This window comes from Rutidosis leptorrhynchoides, chromosome 3, assembly GCF_046630445.1.
Source record: "Rutidosis leptorrhynchoides isolate AG116_Rl617_1_P2 chromosome 3, CSIRO_AGI_Rlap_v1, whole genome shotgun sequence".
Classification (NCBI taxonomy): Eukaryota; Viridiplantae; Streptophyta; class Magnoliopsida; order Asterales; family Asteraceae; genus Rutidosis; species Rutidosis leptorrhynchoides.
Window position 1 is genome coordinate 457,654,546 of NC_092335.1, and position 24,792 is coordinate 457,679,337.

At 32.5% G+C, this 24,792-nt stretch overlaps 1 protein-coding gene across 1 annotated transcript; it reads right to left on the reverse strand.

Annotated features, from left to right (window-relative positions):
* Positions 1-22,567: 22,567 nt before the first annotated feature.
* On the reverse strand, positions 22,568-23,638 carry LOC139901594 (putative F-box protein At1g67623). The gene is made up of 2 exons (XM_071884288.1): positions 23,168-23,638; positions 22,568-22,621 (listed from the first exon to the last, which is right to left on the reverse strand). Exons 1-2 carry the CDS (start codon positions 23,636-23,638, stop codon positions 22,568-22,570), a joined length of 525 nt encoding a protein of 174 aa, XP_071740389.1.
* Between the last annotated feature and the right edge of the window lie 1,154 nt (positions 23,639-24,792).

Consider the following 24,792-nt stretch of genomic DNA (forward strand, 5'->3'; position numbering starts at 1 on the left):
GGTCTATTAAAATTATGAAATGATTATTTATGATAAACTAATGAACTCACCAACCTTTTGGTTGACACTTGAAAGCATGTTTATTCTCAGGTATGAAAGAAACGTTCCGCTGTGTATTTGCTCATTTTAAAGACAGTATTTGGAGTCGATCATCGCAATGGAACCAGTTGTTGGTGACTTCGTCCAGATGGTTTAGGACGGGTCCTTTTAGTTGGTATCAGAGTGGTGGTCTTAGTGAACCAGGTCTTGCATTAGAATGTCTAACTGATAGTTGTTAGGATGCATTAGTAAGTCTGGACTTCGACTGTGATGACCCGGAAATTTCCGATCAAATTTAAACTTAATCTTTATATAACTCCGACTCGATAAGCAAAGTCTATTTAATTGAATCTCCAAATCTTTAAACTGTTTTCATGGATACACTCAAACCTTTGACTAATCCCGACGATTCACGAACAACTATTTGTAACTAAATATGTAAATACATATATAGATATAAATATAAATATAAATATAAATATAAATATAGGTGTATACATAAAAATATTGAGTTAATAAAGTACATTTAATTAATTAGAATTAAAAATGTAAAATAATAATTGGAATAACTAAGTTACTATTAAAATAAATATATATATGATATTTTATGACTATATATGATTTCTAATTATTGTAATATATATATATATATATATATATATATATATATAATGTATAAATAATAATAATTTAATAAAAAGTTATTATTATGATTATTAAATATTCTTACTTTCAGGTATTATTAAAATAAATATCAATATTAATAATATTATGTTACGAATATGAAATTAGATATGTGCAAACTAGTATTATTATTTATATTATTATTATTTGTAATATAATTATAATTATAATTTATTTATCATAAATATATAGATATAGAATCAGGATCAGATCCAATCTCGCGAATATATCATCTACAGCTATATTTTTGTTTCCTTGTCTATTTGTACCAATCAATAACAGTGATTATAAACCAAATAATTGAATCTGTTAGACATTTTGTCATTCTTTTATTTTGTATTTTCTTTATTTGTCAACCCATAAGAAAATTCCTTACATATTAATCGAGTTGTAGTGATCATTCAATCAATTCTCCATCATCTTTATCATTTACCAATCACAAACACCCTCAACAGATTTAAAATTATCGATAAAAAAAAAAAACAAAATTTATGAAGAACAGTGTATTACTCTGCTCGTGTTAGAAATTTCAAAAGGTTTGATTTCGAAATAAATTTCAAATTGTGTTAATGCAGTTAGGTTAGGAATTAGTTATTCAATCTTTCTTCCAAATTCCACCTTCTAATTTTTCTTAACGAATTTCAAATTCGGAGTCAAAGTTAGATGTCAAAAAGTCAAAGTTTGTGTTCATCGCGAAATTCGTAATCGTTTTGATGTTTTCAGTTAAATTGACGATTCCAATAGATTATGGGAATGATTTGAAACATATTTCGTGTTGTAACATTTGTCCAAAACAAGCTCAAAATCAAAATCAATTTAATTTTTTTTTTATTTTTATATATCGACGAGCATACAGCAACATACATATTTATATATATATATATTTTTTTTGTTTTGTTTTAATTAAATTAAACAATCAACCAAGTCTTTTCGTTTGTTAATAAATATGAAAACGTATTTTTTTGTTGTTGTTGTCTGTTATGATTTGGAGAGTCAATTGAGTGATGAAGGAGATGAAACAGAACGAAGTATATATTTATTTTAGGATTAGAACATTATCAGAAAATTGGAACACAGCGTGATGGTTTGTAACGTCTGAGGGTATTCAAATGGTCGTGAGTTCGAACCCAGTAGGCTGCAAGTAATTTTTTCTTTTTTTAAAAACTGTGTGGGCTGTTGGGCTCGTGGAACCAATTAAATGGATTTCATTCTGTTGGGCCCAAATGAAAATAAAAGTGTTACATAAATCAGAGTCTGGTATTGATCAGGAAAACTGGAATGGATTAGTTGGTTAAGGTGTTGTGTTGGTGAGCGAGAGGTCTCGGGTTCGAACCCAGTTCGTGGCATTTTTTTTTTGTTAGAAAAGCTTCTAAGGTAGTTTTCTTTTTCTTATAATTATTATTATTAATTATTATTATGATTGTTATTATTATTGTAACTATTGTTATTATGATTATAATGATTATTATTATTATTATTATTATTATTATGATTAAATGTTATCAAAGTATTAAGATAAATATGATTAAGTTTAAATATGTTATGAATATAGATATAAACATAGATATTGATAAAAAATAATATTAAGAATACAAATGTTATTATTATGAAAATAATGAGGATAGTGGAAAAATTAACATAAGTAGGAATATATGTAACCTTTTTTATATTATTTTCTACATTATTATTACTATTATTATCTTATCAAAATTTTTATTATTATTATTATTATTATTATTATTATTATTATTATTATTATTATTATTATTATTATTATTATTATTATTATTATTATTATTATTATTATTAATACTATAAATAAATTGACTAATGTTATTACAAAAATTATTATTATACATCATTATTAAAGTTAATTACTAGTATTACTATCATTATTTTAGTATTATAATAATTTTATTTTAGCAAATAAAAGATAATTATATAAAAAATATAGTTATTATTTATATCATAAGTATATCTAATTTACTACTTTATTATAAAAATAACATATATAGATATATATCACATCTGAAATAATAAATACATTACTATTTTTAAATAAGTAATATATTATATAATTAGTATTAATATATATAAACTGAGTTAAATACCATTAGATGTTCATCATATGTTTTAATATATATATAATGGATATAGGTTCGTGAATCCGAGGCCAACCCTGCATTGTTCAATATAGTCATATGTATTTTTACTACAAAATACATTAGGTGAGTTTCATTTGCTCCCTTTTTAAATGCTTTTGCAATATATATTTTTGGGACTGAGAATGCATGCGCTTTTATAAATGTTTTACGAAATAGACACAAGTAATCGAAACTACATTATATGGTTGAATGATCGAAATCGAATATGCCCCTTTTTATTAAGTCTGGTAATCTAAGAATTAGGGAACACACACCCTAATTGACGCGAACTCTAAAGATAGATCTATCGGGCCCAACAAGCCCCATCCAAAGTACCGGATGCTTTAGTACTTCGAAATTTATATCATGTCCGAAGGAGAATCCCGGAATGATGGGGATATTCTTATATGCATATTGTGAATGTCGGTTACCAGGTGTTTAATCCATATGAATGATATTTTTGTCTCTATGCATGGGACGTATGTTTATGAGAAATGGAAACCTGAAATCTTGTGGTCTATTAAAATTATGAAATGATTATTTATGTTAAACTAATGAACTCACCAACCTTTTGGTTGACACTTGAAAGCATGTTTATTCTCAGGTATAAAAGAATCATTCCGCTGTGCATTTGCTCATTTTAAAGACAGTACTTGGAGTAGATCATCGCAATGGAACCAGTTGTTGGTGACTTCGTCCAGATGGATTAGGACGGGTCCTTTCAGTTGGTATCAGAGCGTTGGTCTTAGCGAACCAGGTCTTGCATTAGCGTGCCTAACTGATAGTCGTTAGGATGCATTAGTGAGTCTGGACTTCGACCGTGTCTGCATGTCAAAAGTTTTGCTTATCATTCGTGTCAAAAATTACCTGCTTATCATTCTTAGAGAATCACTTGCTTATCATTCTTAGTCTTGACACGTTTTACTGCATTGACTGCATAAATAGTGTATAGACAAAATTCATATCTTAGCGTATCTGTTACTGTAGATCTTGCCTGATATCTTCCGTAAATTTCTCCGTAATTTAAGGGAACCTGGTACTATATATCTATGCATATTATGCAGTGAGAATACCATCCAACTATCAAATGCTGTCACTAAACTTTTCATACCAAATTTTTTTCTGAGATCGCGTAAGATGGCCTCTACGAACCAACCAAGTTCATCTGACTCCGAAGATAGCGTGACAGGAGCTCACCAACCAATCAACTACCGTGATTACTGGAGAAAATGGGGGTGGGTTCGCGACATACTCACCCTATGGAGAAGGGAAGAAGGTACTCCATATCATGAACCGAATCTACCACCTAACCTTGGAGTACTTGACCCGCTCACCGGCGAACCCGTTCGCAACACCGTTTATACCCTTTTTGCAAGAATTTTTCGTCTTGAGGCTACCATTTACGGAACTAGAGAAGATATCCGATCTCTACCTCACACTAATAACCAGCCAGGGTTAGTAGAAGAAGTTAAAGAACTTCGAGCTCGAGTGTTAACTTTAGAGAGCATGGTACACAATTTGCAAGCACCATCAGTATCACCAACACCAGTAACATCACCAACCTTAGCACCAACAGCATTAGTACCACCAACAACAACATCCGCACCACCAGCTTAGACATCTCATTCTATACCTCAAGTATAATCATCGTTCTACGTATCGTTCTATCTATTTTATTTTCGTTCGACATGGCGATTATGTAATCTCTAATGTTTTAGAAATTACATATTCTTGTTCTAATGATAAATCAAATGAGATCAATATCACACTAACTCATTAAATTCATGATTACATCTGAAGAAAATATATACGTATATATGTTTTCATAAAGATTGTAATTAAAAATTCTTTTGTACAAACTGTTAATGGTGAAAATATTTTAACGGGTAGGTAATACCCGAGGAGTATTTAGATTTCACATTAATAAGTTACACTGTACATTCTTCGGAATTGATTCAACGATCATTTACTATTCTATTTACAACCACTGATTTACGTATCCGTTCACCAAAGAACAACTATTTTCATTCAAATTCAATTTCATATTTGGATTTTGATCTATCAGAATCCAACAAGTGGCATAATGAAGAAATAATGGACACAATAAAAATTGATTAGAAACAGACTAATTGACAATATGAAATTTTTGTTAAGAAACCACGCTAACAAAATCCTAGCTAACTGTTCCTAGCTAACTGTTAATTCCATATTACATTTTATTTATCGTAATTTATTTTATCGCAATTTTAATTTTCAAAATTTTATTTATCGTTATTTAATTTCTGTTATTTACTTTACGCATTTTATTTATCGTCATTTAATTTCTGTATTTATTTTACTCACTTTAAATACCGGGACACGTATACAAAGTTTTGACATATCATATCGACACATCTATATATATTATTTGGAATCACCATAGACACTCTATATGCAGTAATGATCGAGTTCTCTATACAGGGTTGAGGTTGATTCTATAATAATATATATACTTTGAGTTGTGATCGAGTCTGAGACATGTACACGAGTCACGATACGTATTAATTAATTCGAATATCATATATTAAATTATATATGAATATGAATTATTGGACTGTCAACTGTGGACTATCGACTGTGGACTAATAACATTGGATAATTAAAATGAATTAAAATATTGACTATAACATATGAAACTAAACAATTCTTCAAGTTTGCCACTTGATTTCATCTTAAACTTCATTTGTATCTTGACGATTCCAATCTGCATTCAAACCTTTCATGATTCTTGAAAACACCTCAATCGAGAGAATGAACCAACCGCACTTCATTTACGGGAGAAAAGATTGATGCATATAGTTATGCACCTGAAAACGCTCGGAACATGAGTAAACGTTTAACACGTAGCTGTGCTAATTCCTTTAGCGTTATTATTACCGAAAATAACTTTGCAGCTGCTGTTCGAGATAGCCAGTTTTGTCACAGCTCCAGCAAGACAACTTCAAATTTTCATACGAAACAACCTTATTATAACGTTGATATATACGCGTGCTCTTTTATTGTTACCGGAGAACCTTTTATATTACACCATATTACCATCAGCGTTTAATCATCTAAAAACACAACTCATTTGAAACCACCTCGGATTAATAACCGATGATTCAGATATCATAGCATTAAATGCAGAGGAAACAGAAAAATGGTAGATGGTCTAAACGACCAAAAGTTTGATGATAAAGAAAGGAGTGTTAGGAACTCTCGATAGAAAATTGGGTATTGAAAAACAGAATGAGCTACCCATGAAGGAGACCAAGAACAAATACAAGGACCAAAACCTATATTCAAAGAATTCAGGTAATTCTGGATCCGTTGAAATCTTTAAAGAATATCTTGCTCCGAAGTCATGTTAAAATCTTGCGGAAAAATTTTTCTCCATCAACCATCGAACTTAGAAATTCCAAAATATCATCATCAATATCTTCGATATTTCTGAGGATATTTTCATAAATATTCTCGTCCGAAATTATATACCTCTTCGTGCTTCCTGTGTATCATTATATATTGGAAACATTCAATAGAAAATTTAGTACTGAAAAGCAGATTATGCGAAACTATGAAGAAATCCGTGGACAAATCACAAAGAATAAGTTTGACTTCAAAGAATCCAAATGATTCAATGCCTACTGAAATCTTTAGCGAATACCTTGCTTCTGACTCCAAACTCTCGCGGACAAATTTTCTTCACCATTCTTCGATATTAGAAATTCCAAGATATCATCGTATTTTTCGTTATAAATATCCACCATATTTCTGAAGATAATTTCATAACTATTCTTATCTGAAATCATTAATCTCTTCGTGCTATCAGAGTTACATCATATAGAAACTGTTAGTTTCTATATTCTGTAAACTTTCGAGCTTAAAATATGAATGTTATTGAAGTAATGTTGGGAACTGATGCATGAGTTAGTATAATATAATGACACTTGATCAACGTGATTATATTACAGTAAGTCATGCTGAGTTTCTAATGGGACGTGATGATTCACAGATCATAACGTCATCATGTGCCATGTTACATAACTCTGTCATTCTGCTTAACTTCTGAACATATCAAGAAAGTATATTATTGATAGTTCTATTCTCAGTGAATCTGGTAATTTGACAAATCAAATCGTGCTATTACGTTCCTTCTTATTTAGAACATTAACAATGTTCATCCTGAAACTTTTATCTACGAATTCTGGACCATTACAAGAGATGCCAAATCGCCAGAAGAAGAAATGAAGGGACAAAGCTTTAAAATAGAAATTGGAATATAAATCATAGTATTAACTGTGGATGACAATGATTATAGGAAATAGAAATGGGGACATTGAAATATAAGGGGAGATATAAAGCCTGATAACAACGCATAAATTATAAACCGTGTATATCAATGTTTATCGCAACATAAAGACACGGGAGAATTAAAAGCACTATAACCCCAAGAGCAAAGTAGAAGTAAGCAGATTCCTCGGGTGAAAGTTGGAAAATGAGAATGATTGTTACGATAGTAAGGATAAGGACAAGGATTAGAACTGGATTAAGCATTTCCACAATCTTTTGGATGTATGAACTAAGGAAGAGAGTATGGGAATGGTGAGAATAATGGAACGGAAGAGCTTAATTTATAATGGAAATATCAGACAGAGAAATCGAGATAGATCACCGTATTTAATTATAGATATCTTAATTTCCTTATTCGCCGAAGAATCAAATCTTTTAGATTTCAACGATTTTCTTTAAATCCATTGAATTTCGGAATTCAACCCTGTTTACGCCAAAAGCTAAGGAAAATCTTATTTTCTTCAATTAATTTCTTTTGCGATAGCTTCATTCGTATTCTTAGAATAATCGAATTATTTTATCATTATTATTCAATGATGATAAACCTCTAATTATCAACTCATATTGGTCATGAAAACATTTTTATTATTAGCCATGACCACCTCACTCAAATTTCGGGACGAAATTTCTTTAACGGGTAGGTACTGTGATGACCCGGAAATTTCCGATCAAATTTAAACTTAATCTTTATATAACTCCGACTCGATAAGCAAAGTCTATTTAATTGAATCTCCAAATCTTTAAACTGTTTTCATGGATACACTCAAACCTTTGACTAATCCCGACGATTCACGAACAACTATTTGTAACTAAATATGTAAATACATATATAGATATAAATATAAATATAAATATAAATATAAATATAGGTGTATACATAAAAATATTGAGTTAATAAAGTACATTTAATTAATTAGAATTAAAAATGTAAAATAATAATTGGAATAACTAAGTTACTATTAAAATAAATATATATATGATATTTTATGACTATATATGATTTCTAATTATTGTAATATATATATATATATATATATATATATATATATATATATATATATATATATATATATATATATAATGTATAAATAATAATAATTTAATAAAAAGTTATTATTATGATTATTAAATATTCTTACTTTCAGGTATTATTAAAATAAATATCAATATTAATAATATTATGTTACGAATATGAAATTAGATATGTGCAAACTAGTATTATTATTTATATTATTATTATTTGTAATATAATTATAATTATAATTTATTTATCATAAATATATAGATATAGAATCAGGATCAGATCCAATCTCGCGAATATATCATCTACAGCTATATTTTTGTTTCCTTGTCTATTTGTACCAATCAATAACAGTGATTATAAACCAAATAATTGAATCTGTTAGACATTTTGTCATTCTTTTATTTTGTATTTTCTTTATTTGTCAACCCATAAGAAAATTCCTTACATATTAATCGAGTTGTAGTGATCATTCAATCAATTCTCCATCATCTTTATCATTTACCAATCACAAACACCCTCAACAGATTTAAAATTATCGATAAAAAAAAAAACAAAATTTATGAAGAACAGTGTATTACTCTGCTCGTGTTAGAAATTTCAAAAGGTTTGATTTCGAAATAAATTTCAAATTGTGTTAATGCAGTTAGGTTAGGAATTAGTTATTCAATCTTTCTTCCAAATTCCACCTTCTAATTTTTCTTAACGAATTTCAAATTCGGAGTCAAAGTTAGATGTCAAAAAGTCAAAGTTTGTGTTCATCGCGAAATTCGTAATCGTTTTGATGTTTTCAGTTAAATTGACGATTCCAATAGATTATGGGAATGATTTGAAACATATTTCGTGTTGTAACATTTGTCCAAAACAAGCTCGAAATCAAAATCAATTTAATTTTTTTTTTATTTTTATATATCGACGAGCATACAGCAACATACATATTTATATATATATTTTTTTTTGTTTTGTTTTAATTAAATTAAACAATCAACCAAGTCTTTTCGTTTGTTAATAAATATGAAAACGTATTTTTTTGTTGTTGTTGTCTGTTATGATTTGGAGAGTCAATTGAGTGATGAAGGAGATGAAACAGAACGAAGTATATATTTATTTTAGGATTAGAACATTATCAGAAAATTGGAACACAGCGTGATGGTTTGTAACGTCTGAGGGTATTCAAATGGTCGTGAGTTCGAACCCAGTAGGCTGCAAGTAATTTTTTCTTTTTTTAAAAACTGTGTGGGCTGTTGGGCTCGTGGAACCAATTAAATGGATTTCATTCTGTTGGGCCCAAATGAAAATAAAAGTGTTACATAAATCAGAGTCTGGTATTGATCAGGAAAACTGGAATGGATTAGTTGGTTAAGGTGTTGTGTTGGTGAGCGAGAGGTCTCGGGTTCGAACCCAGTTCGTGGCATTTTTTTTTTTGTTAGAAAAGCATCTAAGGTAGTTTTCTTTTTCTTATAATTATTATTATTAATTATTATTATGATTGTTATTATTATTGTAACTATTGTTATTATGATTATAATGATTATTATTATTATTATTATTATTATTATTATTATGATTAAATGTTATCAAAGTATTAAGATAAATATGATTAAGTTTAAATATGTTATGAATATAGATATAAACATAGATATTGATAAAAAATAATATTAAGAATACAAATGTTATTATTATGAAAATAATGAGGATAGTGGAAAAATTAACATAAGTAGGAATATATGTAACCTTTTTTATATTATTTTCTACATTATTATTACTATTATTATCTTATCAAAATTTTTATTATTATTATTATTATTATTATTATTATTATTATTATTATTATTATTATTATTATTATTAATACTATAAATAAACTGACTAATGTTATTACAAAAATTATTATTATACATCATTATTAAAGTTAATTACTAGTATTACTATCATTATTTTAGTATTATAATAATTTTATTTTAGCAAATAAAAGATAATTATATAAAAAATATAGTTATTATTTATATCATAAGTATATCTAATTTACTACTTTATTATAAAAATAACATATATAGATATATATCACATCTGAAATAATAAATACATTACTATTTTTAAATAAGTAATATATTATATAATTAGTATTAATATATATAAACTGAGTTAAATACCATTAGATGTTCATCATATGTTTTAATATATATATAATGGATATAGGTTCGTGAATCCGAGGCCAACCCTGCATTGTTCAATATAGTCATATGTATTTTTACTACAAAATACATTAGGTGAGTTTCATTTGCTCCCTTTTTAAATGCTTTTGCAATATATATTTTTGGGACTGAGAATGCATGCGCTTTTATAAATGTTTTACGAAATAGACACAAGTAATCGAAACTACATTATATGGTTGAATGATCGAAATCGAATATGCCCCTTTTTATTAAGTCTGGTAATCTAAGAATTAGGGAACACACACCCTAATTGACGCGAACTCTAAAGATAGATCTATCGGGCCCAACAAGCCCCATCCAAAGTACCGGATGCTTTAGTACTTCGAAATTTATATCATGTCCGAAGGAGAATCCCGGAATGATGGGGATATTCTTATATGCATATTGTGAATGTCGGTTACCAGGTGTTCAATCCATATGAATGATATTTTTGTCTCTATGCATGGGACGTATGTTTATGAGAAATGGAAACCTGAAATCTTGTGGTCTATTAAAATTATGAAATGATTATTTATGTTAAACTAATGAACTCACCAACCTTTTGGTTGACACTTGAAAGCATGTTTATTCTCAGGTATAAAAGAATCATTCCGCTGTGCATTTGCTCATTTTAAAGACAGTACTTGGAGTAGATCATCGCAATGGAACCAGTTGTTGGTGACTTCGTCCAGATGGATTAGGACGGGTCCTTTCATCGACCGTGTCTGCACGTCAAAAGTTTTGCTTATAAATATAATTAATAATAATATCTATAGCAAGAATTACTTGTGTAGTTTCAATATAGAGGCCTGTACCTCGCAATGGGACCGATTGTTATTGTATTCGTCCATATGGATTTGGACGGGCCGTTTCACATCTGCACCTACCTCAATGCAGAACGCAAGTAGAATAGCTCACAAACTCATGGGCCAGATTGAGGGAAGAAATAAAGAACAGATGGCCGGGGAGGCGAAAATAAAAGAAGGCAAGAGGAAGTGGGAAGAAGCCAGTGACAAAGGTCACCAATACTACAACAACAACAGCAATCACAACAACAATCACATCATTTATTGCAACAACAATCATAACCCCAATAACAACAACTACAACAACCGTCCCAACAACAATAACAACCGCAACAACAACAATAACAACAATGACAACAAGAGGCAGAAAATTCAGTGCCATAGGTGTGAAGGGTACCATCCAACTGGGTACTATTCGGCATCATGTACCAAGTGTAATAGAAAGGGTCATGGTGCGACGAAGTGTGAAGTCTACGGACCATTGGCTAACAGGAATAAAGGAACAAATAATGTCGGGGTAAATAATGCCACCGTTATTTGTTATGGATGCGGAAATCCGGGTCATTTCAGAAGCAAATGCCCAAACCAAAGGAATAATAACGGGAAAGGCCGTGGAAGAGTCTTCAACATTAATGCGGCAGAAGCGCAGGAAGACCCGGAGCTTGTTACGCATACGTTTCTTATTGACGATAAACCTGCTTATGTTTTATTTGATTCGGGTGCAGATAGAAGCTATATGAGTAGAGATTTTTGTGCTAAATTAAGTTGTCCATTAACGCCTTTGGATAATAAGTGTTTACTTGAATTAGCAAACAGTAAATTAGTCAAAGCCGATAAAATATGCCTGAACCGAAAAATTAAACTGGTTGACGAAATGTTTAAAATTAATTTGATACCGGTAGAATTGGGTAGTTTTGATGTAATAATCGGCATGGACTGGATAATCAAAGAGAAAGCAGAGATTGTTTGTTACAAGAATGCGATTCGCATTCTGTGAAAGAAGGGAAAACCCTTAATGGTGTACGGAGAAAAGGGTAACGCGAAGTTAAATCTTATTAGTAGCTTAAAGGCGCAAAAGCTAATAAGAAAAGGTTGCTATGAAATTTTAGCACATGTCGAGAAAGTCAAACCGGAAGAAAAGAACATCAATGATGTTCCCGTCGTAAAAGAATTTCCCGATGTATTTTCGAAGGATTTACCGGGACTACCTCCATACCGATCCGTTGAATTTCAAATATATCTTGTACTGGGAGCTGCACCGATAGCTTGTGCTCCTTACAGAGTTGCACCCAGTGAAATGAAGGAACTACAAAGCCAATTATAAGAGCTTTTGGAGCATGGTTTCATTCAACCAAGCACAGCACCGTGGGGAGCTCCTGTGTTGTTTGTCAAGAAGAAGGATGGTACGTTTAGGTTGTGTATCGACTACCGAGAGTTGAACAAGCTTACCATCAAGAACCGTTATCCACTACCGAGAATTGACAATTTATTTGATCAACTGTAGGGTTCGTCGGTTTATTCGAAGATTGATTTACGTTCCGGATATCATCAAATGCGGGTGAAGGAGGATGATATCCCAAAGACTGCTTTCAGGACGTGTTACGGTCATTATGAGTTTATGGTTATCTAGTTTGGATTGACTAACACACCAGCTGTGTTTATGGACCTCATGAATCGGGTGTGTGTGCCATATCTAGACAAATTTTTCATTGTTTTCATCGATGACATACTTATTTACTCTAAGAATGACCAAGAGCACGAAGAACATTTGAAAATGGTGCTAGAATTGTTGAGGAAGGAAGAACTGTACGCTAAGTTTTCTAAGTGTGCATTTTGGTTGAAAGAAGTGCAATTTCTCGGTCATGTAGTGAACAAGGAAGGCATTCACGTTGATCCGACAAAGATTGAATCTATCAAAAAGTGGGAAACCCCTAAAACTCCAACGCACATACGTCAATTCTTAGGATTGGCTGGTTACTACAGAAGATTCATCCAAGATTTTTCCAGAGTAGCAAAACCCATGACTGCATTAATGCATAAAGGGAAGAAATTTTACCAGATGGATGACCAAGAGAATGCATTTCAATTGTTGAAGAAAAAGTTAACTCCAACACCTATATTGTCATTGCTTGAAGGGAATGATGATTTTGTGATTTATTGTGATGCTTCAAAGCAAGGTCTCGGTTGTGTGCTAATGCAACAGACAAAGGTAATTGCTTATGCATCTAGAAAATTGAAATTCACGAGCAGAATTATACGACTCACGATTTGGAATTGGACGCTATTGTTTTTGCATTGAAGATGTGGAGACAATACTTATATGGGGTCAAATGTACCATATATACCGACCACAAACGTCTCCAACATATATTTGATCAGAAGCAACTGAACATGAGGCAGCGTAGGTGGGTTGAGCTACTAAATGATTATGACTGTGAAATTTGTTATCACCCGGGGAAGGCGAATGTGGTAGCTGACGCTTTGAGTAGAAAGTATATGGAACCTATTCGAGTAAAAGCTATGAATATAATTATTCATACTAACCTTACTACTCAAATAAAAGAGGCGCAACAGGGGGTTTTAAAAGGGAGAAGTTTTGAAAAGGAAATACCCAAAGGATTGGGTAAACAGCTTACTATTCGGGAGGATAGAACCCGGTATTTGGCTGAAAGAATTTGGGTTCCAAAGTTTGGGGATTCGAGAGAAATGGTACTTAGGGAAGCACATAAAACCAGATACTCAATACATCCTGGAGCGGGGAAAATGTACCAAGACTTCAAGAAACACATTTGGTGGCCGGGTATGAAAGCTAATATTGCTACATACTTAGGAGAATGTTTGACTTGTTCTAAAATCAAAGCTGAACATCAGAAACCATCAAGTCTATTTCAACAACCTGAAATCTTGGAATGGAAATGGGAAAAAATTACCATGGATTTCATTACTAAATTGCCAAGGACTGCAAGTGGTTATGATACAATTTGGGTAATAGTCGATCGTCTTACCAAGTCAGCACACTTTCTACCAATGAAAGAAGAGGATAAAATGGAGAAATTGGCATGACTATACTTGAAGAAAGTCATCCCCAGACATGGAATACCAATCTCTATTATCTCTGATCGTGATGATAGATTTGTTTTAAGATTTTGGCAGTCGTTACATCAAGCATTGGGAACTCGTCTAGACATGAGTACTTCCTATCATCCACAAACTGATGGGCAAAGTGAAAGGACGATACAGACACTTGAAGACATGCTACGAGCATGTGTCATTGATTTTGGAAATTGTTGGGATCGACATATACCATTAGCGGAATTTTCCTACAACAACAGTTATCACTCGAGTATTGATGCAGCACCGTTCGAGGCACTTTACGATAGGAAGTGCAGGTCTCTGATGAAATGCCCCGTTCAGATCGATTATAAACGTTTCTTATTAATTGGTTTCATTACGAGGTTTTGACCTCTATATGAGATGTTTTTCAAAGCCTGCATTCGTTTTAAAAAACAAACCATAACCTTTATTTTATCGACAAAGGTTTAAAAGACATAACATAGATTATCAGTCATCGATAATATAAAAATACCAAGTTTTTATACAACCATTACAATATATTACAATCATAGACATTCGAATGCAGGTTTTAACAATATCGTACAAGCATGTTGAATCCAAATCTCGTCTTTAATTAGCATGCAACAGCGAAAGTCTTTAATAATCGCCTGAGAATAAACATGCTTAAAATGTCAACAAAAATGTTGGTGAGTCATAGGTTTAACCTATATAATAATTCGTAATAATAGACCACAAGATTTCATTTTCGTAAATAATGTGCAGGTATGCTCACTGCAAAATCCATTCATATGGTGAACACCTGGTAACCGACATTAACAAAATGCATATAGAATATCTCCCATCATACAGGAACTCTCATCTGTATAATATAATAATCGAAGTACCAAAGCAATTCATATCACTGACTGGGGCGTGTTAGTGCCCATAGATCTATCTTTAGGATTCGCGTCAATTGTGGACTGGTTCACTAATTCTTAGGTTACCAAGTAAAAGGGGTGATATTCGGTATTCGTAATCCGACCATAGAATGTAGTTTCAAGTACTTGTGTCTATTTCGTAAAGCATTTACAAAGCTACATGTATTCTCATCCCAAAAATATTAGATAGTAAAAATGGGACTATAACTCACTTGAATAGATTTTCAATTTGTTGAAAATCAGACGTGGTCTCGAATTGATTCACGAACCTGTAACAATTATATATATATATATATATATATATATATATATATATATATATATATATATATATATATATATATATATATATATATATATATATATATATATATATATATATATATATATATCAAAATGTAATTCAATTACATTCATATAATATTTTCATTTATGTGTTGATGATTTAAGTTGTCAAGTTAACAGTCCTACGTTAGTAGTCCAATGTTAGTAGTCCAATGTTAGTAGTCCGAATATAGTCCAATAGTCCAATATATAATCTTGGAATTTAATCAAGACGTATTGTATACGTATTGTAGAAGACTCGATCATGACCCATTGAACACGTATTGTCTTAGAATTAACCCAGACATATTGTGTACATGTGTCTTACGATTTATCCGACGTATTGTATAACTATTGCCTTAATCAATCAAGATTATATTATATTGTCTCGGATTTAACCAAGACTAGTACAATACAAGGAAATAGTCATGACATGTTTAAATACATGTATAATACAGGAAAAGTTAGCTAGGATATGGTTAGTATAGATTTTGTAAAAACAATCCCGTAGCCCTTTAAGCTATTTCTAACCAATATTGTTTTGCCCATAATTTCTTCGTTACAAATCGGTTTTGAGTGAATCAAATTGCTATGGTTTTATTATGAACTTAATTTTCTAAAACTAAACAGAAAGAGTGGTGGTTTATAGTCGGAGTTACAGGTTACAAGTCTATTTTGAAAGAGGTAGTCATATCTGTCGAAAGAACGACACCTTGATGACCATTTTGAAAAACATACTTCTACTTTGAGTTTAACCACCATTTTTAGATATGTTATCATGTTCATATGAAATATCATTTTCCCAGAAAACAAACTTTAATTTCAAAGTTTAAGATACTTTTTAATTATCCAACCCAAAACAGCCACCGATTTTACTACGACGGCGTATGTCCAGTTTTAATGTGTTCTTCGTGTTTTCTAGTTTTAAATCCTTAAGTTAGCATATCATATAGATATAATACATGTGTGAAGTTGCTTTTAAAGTCAATTTAGAAGCATTAAGTTTGTTTGCGAACAAGTTTAGAATTAACTAAACTATGTTCTAGTGATTACAAGTTATATTCTTCGAATAAGATAGTTATATAAGTAAGAATCGAGAAAGGATATGAACAAGGTTACTACCTCAAGTTTAGAAGGTAAACCTACTGTAAATGACAAGAAATAATCTTGAGCTTCAAAGGATCTTTGATGGCTTGAAAACTCTTGAAGTAGAATCATGGAATGAAAACAAGTTCAAGTAAGATTGCTACTTGATTTAAGATAGTTATGTTTATAGAATTTAATCAAAGCTTAAATATAATTATTACCTTGATTTAGAATGAATACCTACTGAGATGAATGAAGATTTCTTGATGTTGGATGTCACTTGAAATGGTTTTGAAAGATTGGAAGTAATCTAGCAAACTTGAAAGTGTTTTTTCAAGGTTGTTTTGTATGATGATTTATGTTTGGATTTGTGAGCTAGATTGATGTAGATTTTGATGAAGATGATGAAGAACACTTAGAACATAAAGATAGAACTTGAGAGAGATAAATTAGATGCATGAAAGTTGAAAAATGAAAGTGTTTGTGTGTGTGTTGTAGCCGTGAACTTTGAGTGGTGATATAAAGATGTTTTAGTTTGTAATTTAGCTTAATAATTCATGGTAAATGATAAAGGTTAAACTCTACATGTTTCTATAATGGTTAATGAGTCATCTAGGGCTGCAAAGACCTGATCATTAAGTGCATATACCAATAGTATATACATCTAGAAGCTGGGTATTATACGGGTGAAAATACCATATGAATACGAGTAGAATTCTTGATGAAAATGAATGGGAATATGATTATAGTTAACTTTGTTAACTATAAGTCTTTTGATATATGTCTTTAAGTCTTTCAAATGTGTATTAATACATCTTAATACAATACATATATATACATTTTAATTAAGTCGTTATTTCGTAATTAATCTTTACATGTATGTATTGTTTCAAAACCCTTAAGTTAGTAGTCTCGTTTTATGTATATAGTTCATTGTTAATACACTTAATGATATACTTAATTATCATTTTATTATGTTAAACATAGTGTATTAATATATCTTAATACGGTACATATGTATTTATTTTAGTTAAGATGTTATTACGTCGATAATCGTTATATATATATATATATATATATATATATATATATATATATATATATATATATATATATATATATATATATATATATATATATCGTTTCGAAATCCTTAATTTAGTAGTCTCATTTTATGTATCTAACCCATTGTTAATATACTTAATGAGATATTTACTTATCATTCTATCATGTTAAATATATATATATATATATATATATATATATATATATATATATATATATATATATATATATATATATATATATATATATATATATATATATATATATATATATATATATATATATATCATGTCATTTTTACAAGTTTTAACGTTCGTGAATCGTCGAACAAACTGGGTGGTCAAACCTTTATGTAAAATTCGTTTCAAATATTCAAGTCTTAACAAGTTTATTTGCTTAAGATGTTGGAAACATTTAATCATGTAAATATTAATCTCATATAATATTCATAGAAAAATCTGGGTCATTACAATACCTACCCGTTAAATAAATTTCGTCCCGAAATTTTAAGCAGTTGTAGGCTTTGACGCATCATCTGGAAATAAGTGCGGGTATTTCTGCTTCATCTGATCTTCACGCTCCCATGTGAACTCGGGTCCTCTACGAGCATTCCATCGAACCTTAACGATTGGTATTTTTCTTTGCTTAAGCCCTTTAATCTCACGATCCATTATTTCGACGGGTTCTTCAACGAATTGTACTTTTTAGTTGATCTTAATTTCGACTAAAGGAATATTGAGATCTTCTTTAGTTAAGCATTTCAAATTCGAAACGTGGAAGGTGTTATGTACGTCGGCGAGTTATTGAGGCAGTTCAAGTCGATAAGCCACTGGCCCAACACGATCAATAATCTTGAATGGCCCAATGTATCTCGGGTTTAGTTTACCCCGTTTTCCAAAATGAATGACACCTTTCCAAGGTGATACCTTAAGCATGACCATGTCACCAACATCAAATTTTAAAGGTTTTCTTTTGACATCGGCGTAGCTCTTTTTCCGACTCCTGGCTGTTTTCACCGTTGTTGAATCTGAACAATCTTCTCAGTAGTTTCCTGGTTAATTTCCGGAGCCGTAATTTGTTTATCCCCCACTTCGCTCCAACAAATCGGAGACCTGCACTTCCTACCGTAAAGTGCCTCGAACGGTGCTGCATCAATACTCGAGTGATAACTGTTGTTGTAGGAAAATTCCGCTAATGGTATATGTCGATCCCAACTATTTCCAAAATCAATGACACATGCTCGTAGCATGTCTTCAAGTGTCTGTATCGTCCTTTCACTTTGCCCATCAGTTTGTGGAAGATAGGAAGTACTCATGTCTAGACGAGTTCCCAATGCTTGATGTAACGACTGCCAAAATCTTGAAACAAATCTACCATCACGATCAGAGATAATAGATATTGGTATTCCATGTCTGGAGATGACTTCCTTCAAGTATAGTCATGCCAATTTCTCCATTTTATCCTCTTCTTTCATTGGTAGAAAGTGTGCTGACTTGGTAAGACGATCGACTATTACCCAAATTGTATCATAACCACTTGCAGTCCTTGCCAATTTAGTAATGAAATCCATGGTAATGTTTTCCCATTTCCATTCCGGGATTTTAGGTTGTTGAAGTAGACCTAATGGTTTCTGATGTTCAGCTTTGACTTTAGAACAAGTCAAACATTCTCCTACGTATGTAGCAATATCAGCTTTCATACCCGGCCACCAAAAGTATTTCTTGAGATCTTGGTACATTTTCCCCGCTCCGGGATGTATTGAATATCTGGTTTTATTTGCTTCCCCGAGTACCATTTCTCTCGAATCCCCAAACTTTGGTACCCAAATTCTTTCAGCCAAATACCGGGTTCCATCCTCCCGAATAGTAAGCTGTTTATCCAATCCTTTATGTATTTCTTTTTCAAAATTTCCTTCTTTCAAAACCCCCTGTTGCGCCTCTTTTATTCGAGTAGTAAGGTTAGTATGAATAACTATATTCATACCTTTTACTCGAATAGGTTCCCTATCCTTTCTACTTAAATCATCTGCTACAACATTCGCCTTCCCATATAAGTAATGTCTCTAGATTTTCAATGCAAAACAACAGCGCCCAATTCCAAATCGTGAGTCGTATAATTCTGCTCGTGAATCTTCAAATGTCTAGACGCATAAGCAATTACCTTAATTTGTTGCATTAATACACAACCGAGACCTTGCTTTGAAGCGTTAGAATAAATCACAAAATCATCATTCTCTTCAGGCAATGATAATATAGGTGCCGTAGTTAACTTTTTCTTCAACAATTGAAATGCATTCTCTTTCTCATCCTTCCAGTCAAATTTCTTCCCTTTATGCGTTAATGTAGTCAAGGGTGTTGCTACTCTGGAAAAATATTGGATGAATCTTCTGTAATAACCAGTCAATCCTAAGAATTAACGTATGTGCATTGGAGTTTTCGGGGTTTCCCACATTTCTATAGATTCATTCTTTGCCGGATCAACTTGAATGCCTTCCTTGCTCACTACATGATCGAGTAATTGCACTTCTTTTAACCAAAATGCACACTTAGAAAACTTAGCTTACAGTTCTTCCTTCCGCAATAATTTTAGCACCATTCTCAAATGTTCTTCGTGCTCTTGGTCATTCTTAGAGTAAATAAGTATGTCATCGATGAAAACAATGATAAATTTGTCTAGATATGGCGCACACATACGGTTCATGAGGTCCATAAACACAGCTGGTGCGTTAGTCAATCCAAACGGCATAACCATAAACTCATAATGACCGTAATGCGTTTTGAAATCAGTCTTTGGGATATCATCCTCCTACACCCGCATTTGATGATAACCGGAACGTAAATCAATCTTCGAATAAACTGACGAACCTTGTAGTTGGTCAAATAAATCGTCAATTCTCGGTAGTGGATAACGGTTCTTGATTGTAAGCTTGTTCAACTCTCGGTAGTCGATGCACAACCTGAACGTACCATCCTTCTTCTTGACAAACAACATAGGAGCTCCCCACGGTGATGTGTTTGGTCAAATGAAACCATGGTCCAAAAGCTCTTGTAATTAGCTTTGTAGTTCCTTAATTTCTCTGGGTGCAAGTCGGTAAGGAGCACGAGCTATCAGTGCAGCTCCCAGTACAAGATCTATTTGAAATTCAACGGATCGGTGTGGAGGTAGTCCCGATAATTCCTTCGGAAATACATCGGGAAATTCCTTTGCGACTGGAACATCATTGATGTTCTTTTCTTCGGTTTTAACTTTCTCGACGTGTGCTAAAATTGCATAGCAACCTTTTCTTATTAGCTTTTGCGCCTTCAAGCTACTAATAAGATTTAATTTCGCGTTACCCTTTTCTCCGTACAGCATTAAGGGTTTTCCCTTTTCGCGCAGAATGCGAATCGCATTCTTGTAACAAATGATCTCTGCTTTCTCCTTGATCATCCAGTCCATGCCGATTATTACATCAAAACTCCCCAATTCTACCAGTATTAAATTAATTTTAAATGTTTCGCCAACCAGTTTAATTTTTTGGTTCCGGCATATTTTATCGGCTTTAACTAGTTTACCGTTTTCTAATTCAAGTAAACACTTATTATCCAAAGGCGTTAATGGGAAACTTAATTTGGCACATAAATCTCTACTCATATAGCTTCTATCCGCACCCGAATCAAATAAATCATAAGCAGGTTTTTCATCAATAAGAAACTTACCCGTAACAAGCTCCGGGTCTTCCTGAGCTTCTGCCGCATTAATGTTGAAGACTCTTCCACGGCCTTTCCCATTGTTATTCCCTTCGGTTGGGCAATTACTTTTGTAATGGCCCTTCTTTCCGCATCCGAAACAAGTAATGGCGGCATTATTCATTCTGTTAACCGCTGGTCCGTAGATTTCACACTTCATCGCACCATGACCATTTCTATTACACTTGGTACCTGTTTCTGAACAGTACCCAGTCTGATGGTACCCTTCACACCTTTGGGAATTTTCTGCCTCTTGTTGTCATAGTTGTTTTTGTTGTTGTTGTTGTTGGGATTGTTATTGCGGTTGTTATTGTTGTTGGGACAGTTGTTGTAGTAGTTGTTGTTAGGGTTACGATTGTTGTTGCGATAAATGGTGCGATTGTTGTTGTGATTATTGTTGTTGTTATAATGGTGACCCTTGTCATTGGTTTCTTCCCACTTCCTCTTGCCTTCTTTTATTTTCGCCTCTCCGGCCGCCTGTTCTTTATTTCTTCCCTCAATCTGGCCCATGAGTTTGTGAGCCATTCGACTTGTGTTCTGCATTGAGGTAGGTACGAATGCACTTACATTCTCCTGAATTTTCACTAGTAGCCCCTTCACAAATGCGTCAATCTGTTCTTCCTCGTCCTCAAACATACCAGGACACATTAGAGACAACTCTGTTAATCATTGCTCGTATGTGGTGATATCGTTTCCTTACGTTCGTAGTTCTCTAAGCTCTGTCTTGAGCTTATTGACCTCAATTCTAGGATGGTACTGTTCATTCAACATGTGTTTGAATGTTGACCACGGTAGTGCGTAAGCAGTATCTTATCCCACCTATTCGATATAGGTGTTCCACCATGTTAACGTAGTACCTGTGAAAGTATGCGTGGCGTACTTCACCCTATCCTCTTCAGTACTTTGCTTATAGCAAATATAGATTCGACCTTCTCGGTTCACTGTTTCAGTCTGACTGGTCCTTCGGTTCCATCGAACTCAAGGGGTTTACAGGCTGTGAAAGCCTTGTAGGAGCATGCTACGCGATTTCCTGTGGAGTTAACTCCACTGCTAGACCCTGAGTGATTGTTGTGAAATGCAGCTTGCACTGCAGCTATGTTCGCAGCAAGAAAGGCTCAGAATTCTTCCTTGCCCATGTTCAGGGTTTGTCTGGTAGTCGGTGCTATTTCCTTCAAAGATAGCCAAAAGAGTTAATTTAATCATATAGAATATTAGGAGTAGTCATTAGTATTTTGTATCATAATATGAACTTATTATTATAAAAGCCCTTTCTTCATATTAGCATTTTATAATTTGGGTAATACCTACCCGTTAAAGGTCATACTTAATAGCTAATACATAAATTAACTACTACAATTCTATCATGAAAAACTAAATACATTAATACTTTACGCTTAAACTTTTAGTACAATATCTTACAATCATACAATACCACTATATTACATAGCACACGATAACTATTATACACGGTGTGAAGTATGGTAGCTGCTGAAACATAACTAGTTAAACTCAAATCGTTCAGTAACCACACTCAACTCGTAGGACCAAAAACAAGACATGCATTCCGGTTTAACCAATATTATTTCCCATCCCTGGTCAAGTGGAAAATAACCGTTGTGGCCCCTGATAATGCAGAGTGTTGTGACGTCGTCAAAAGGATGGGGGTTACATAATACCCAACAGCGCCGTAACAAGTCAAAAAACTTATTTCTCACCTCAACCACTAAATCTGTTACCAGTGAAAATGCTCGATTGAGAATTTGTAATCCTAGGTTATTTTTCTCTATTTGGTGTGAGGCAAACAAGACTAAACCATAAACATAACACACTTCTTTAAGTTGCATATTTGCAGCTTTTTCTAGTGAATGTAGTCCTATATTGGGGTATATGGAATCAAAATAAGCCCTCAACCCGTAGCGGAAAATTGCATTAGGGTTTCCAGAATACATAGCCATAAAGAAAATATGTGCCAACTTAGGGTCTCCCCAAGGTGAGATACACCACCTATCAAATGAAAGTCTTTTATAAACCAAGGCATGCTCGAAATGCCTTTCAAATGCTTTGCAAACCGACCTTGCTATAAATAATTGGGCCGATGAATCTTGACCACCTCTAGACAAGATTTCAACAATCATTTCTGGTGGTAGATATTCTAAAATATTCAGTTGTCTATCCTTAACATCCATTTTTGTAATTCGTTTTAAACTATAAAAGAGACGAAAATTATGCTTAGATCTATAGAAGAAGATGATGGTAAATAACAAGCCATAACAAGCAATTTTCACATATAGCATAGAAACACAAGCACGCTATAATACATATATTACAAGCCATGATAAAAGTAGTAACTGCTAACTTTTAAATCAGACTCAGTTGCTTCATGTTCCTCAGACTTAGTTCGTTTCGCTAATTGTTTACCAATGCCCTTACCACTCCTAATACGAGCAGTCCTTTTCACACCCTTTTCAGAAGGACCTAGTCTTATAGATGTTCCAGATCGATAATCAAAGTTTAAGTGATACGGGTGTTTACGGTATGAACGGTCAGGGTTATTCCTGATAACTAATGGTCCATCGGGCTTGGGATCGGGTTTCTCTACCTTGATAGATGGAGATTTTCCCTTTTTATTTTCTATATTAAACTTTGCAGGTGTAATTTCTATCACTTCATCAGAATCCTCATCGGGATTCTCTTTCGGTTCCTCGGGAAATTGGGAATCTTCCCAGTATTTTTCTTCCTCAGCGGAGACACCATCGACCAATTTTAACTTTGGTACATTGGTTGAAGATTTTGACTCAATATCTGAGTCGCTTGAGTGACTACTGTAATCGGAGTCGCTTGATAGTCTAACATGATCGGATGAAGTCATCTAACACATAATAGCAAGAATGTTAAGAGATTAATATATCACATAATATTTACAAGTTAAGAATATATAGTTTCAAATAAAAGTGTTAAGCAATCATTTTTAAAACAGACACGGTCGAAGTCTAGACTTACTAATGCATCCTAACAAACTCGGTTTGACACACTAATGTAAATTTCTGGTTCTCTAAGACCAATGCTCTGATACCAACTAAAATGCCCCGTTCATATCGATTATAAACGTTTCATGTTAATTGGTTTCATTGCGAGGTTTTGACCTCTATATGAGATGTTTTTCAAAGCCTGCATTCATTTTAAAAAAAAACTATAACCTTTATTTTATCGAAAAAGGTTTAAAAGACATAACATAGATTATCAGTCATCGATAATCTAAAAATACCAAGTTTTTACACAACCATTACAATATATTACAATCATAGACATCCGAATGCAGTTTTTAACAATATCGTACAAG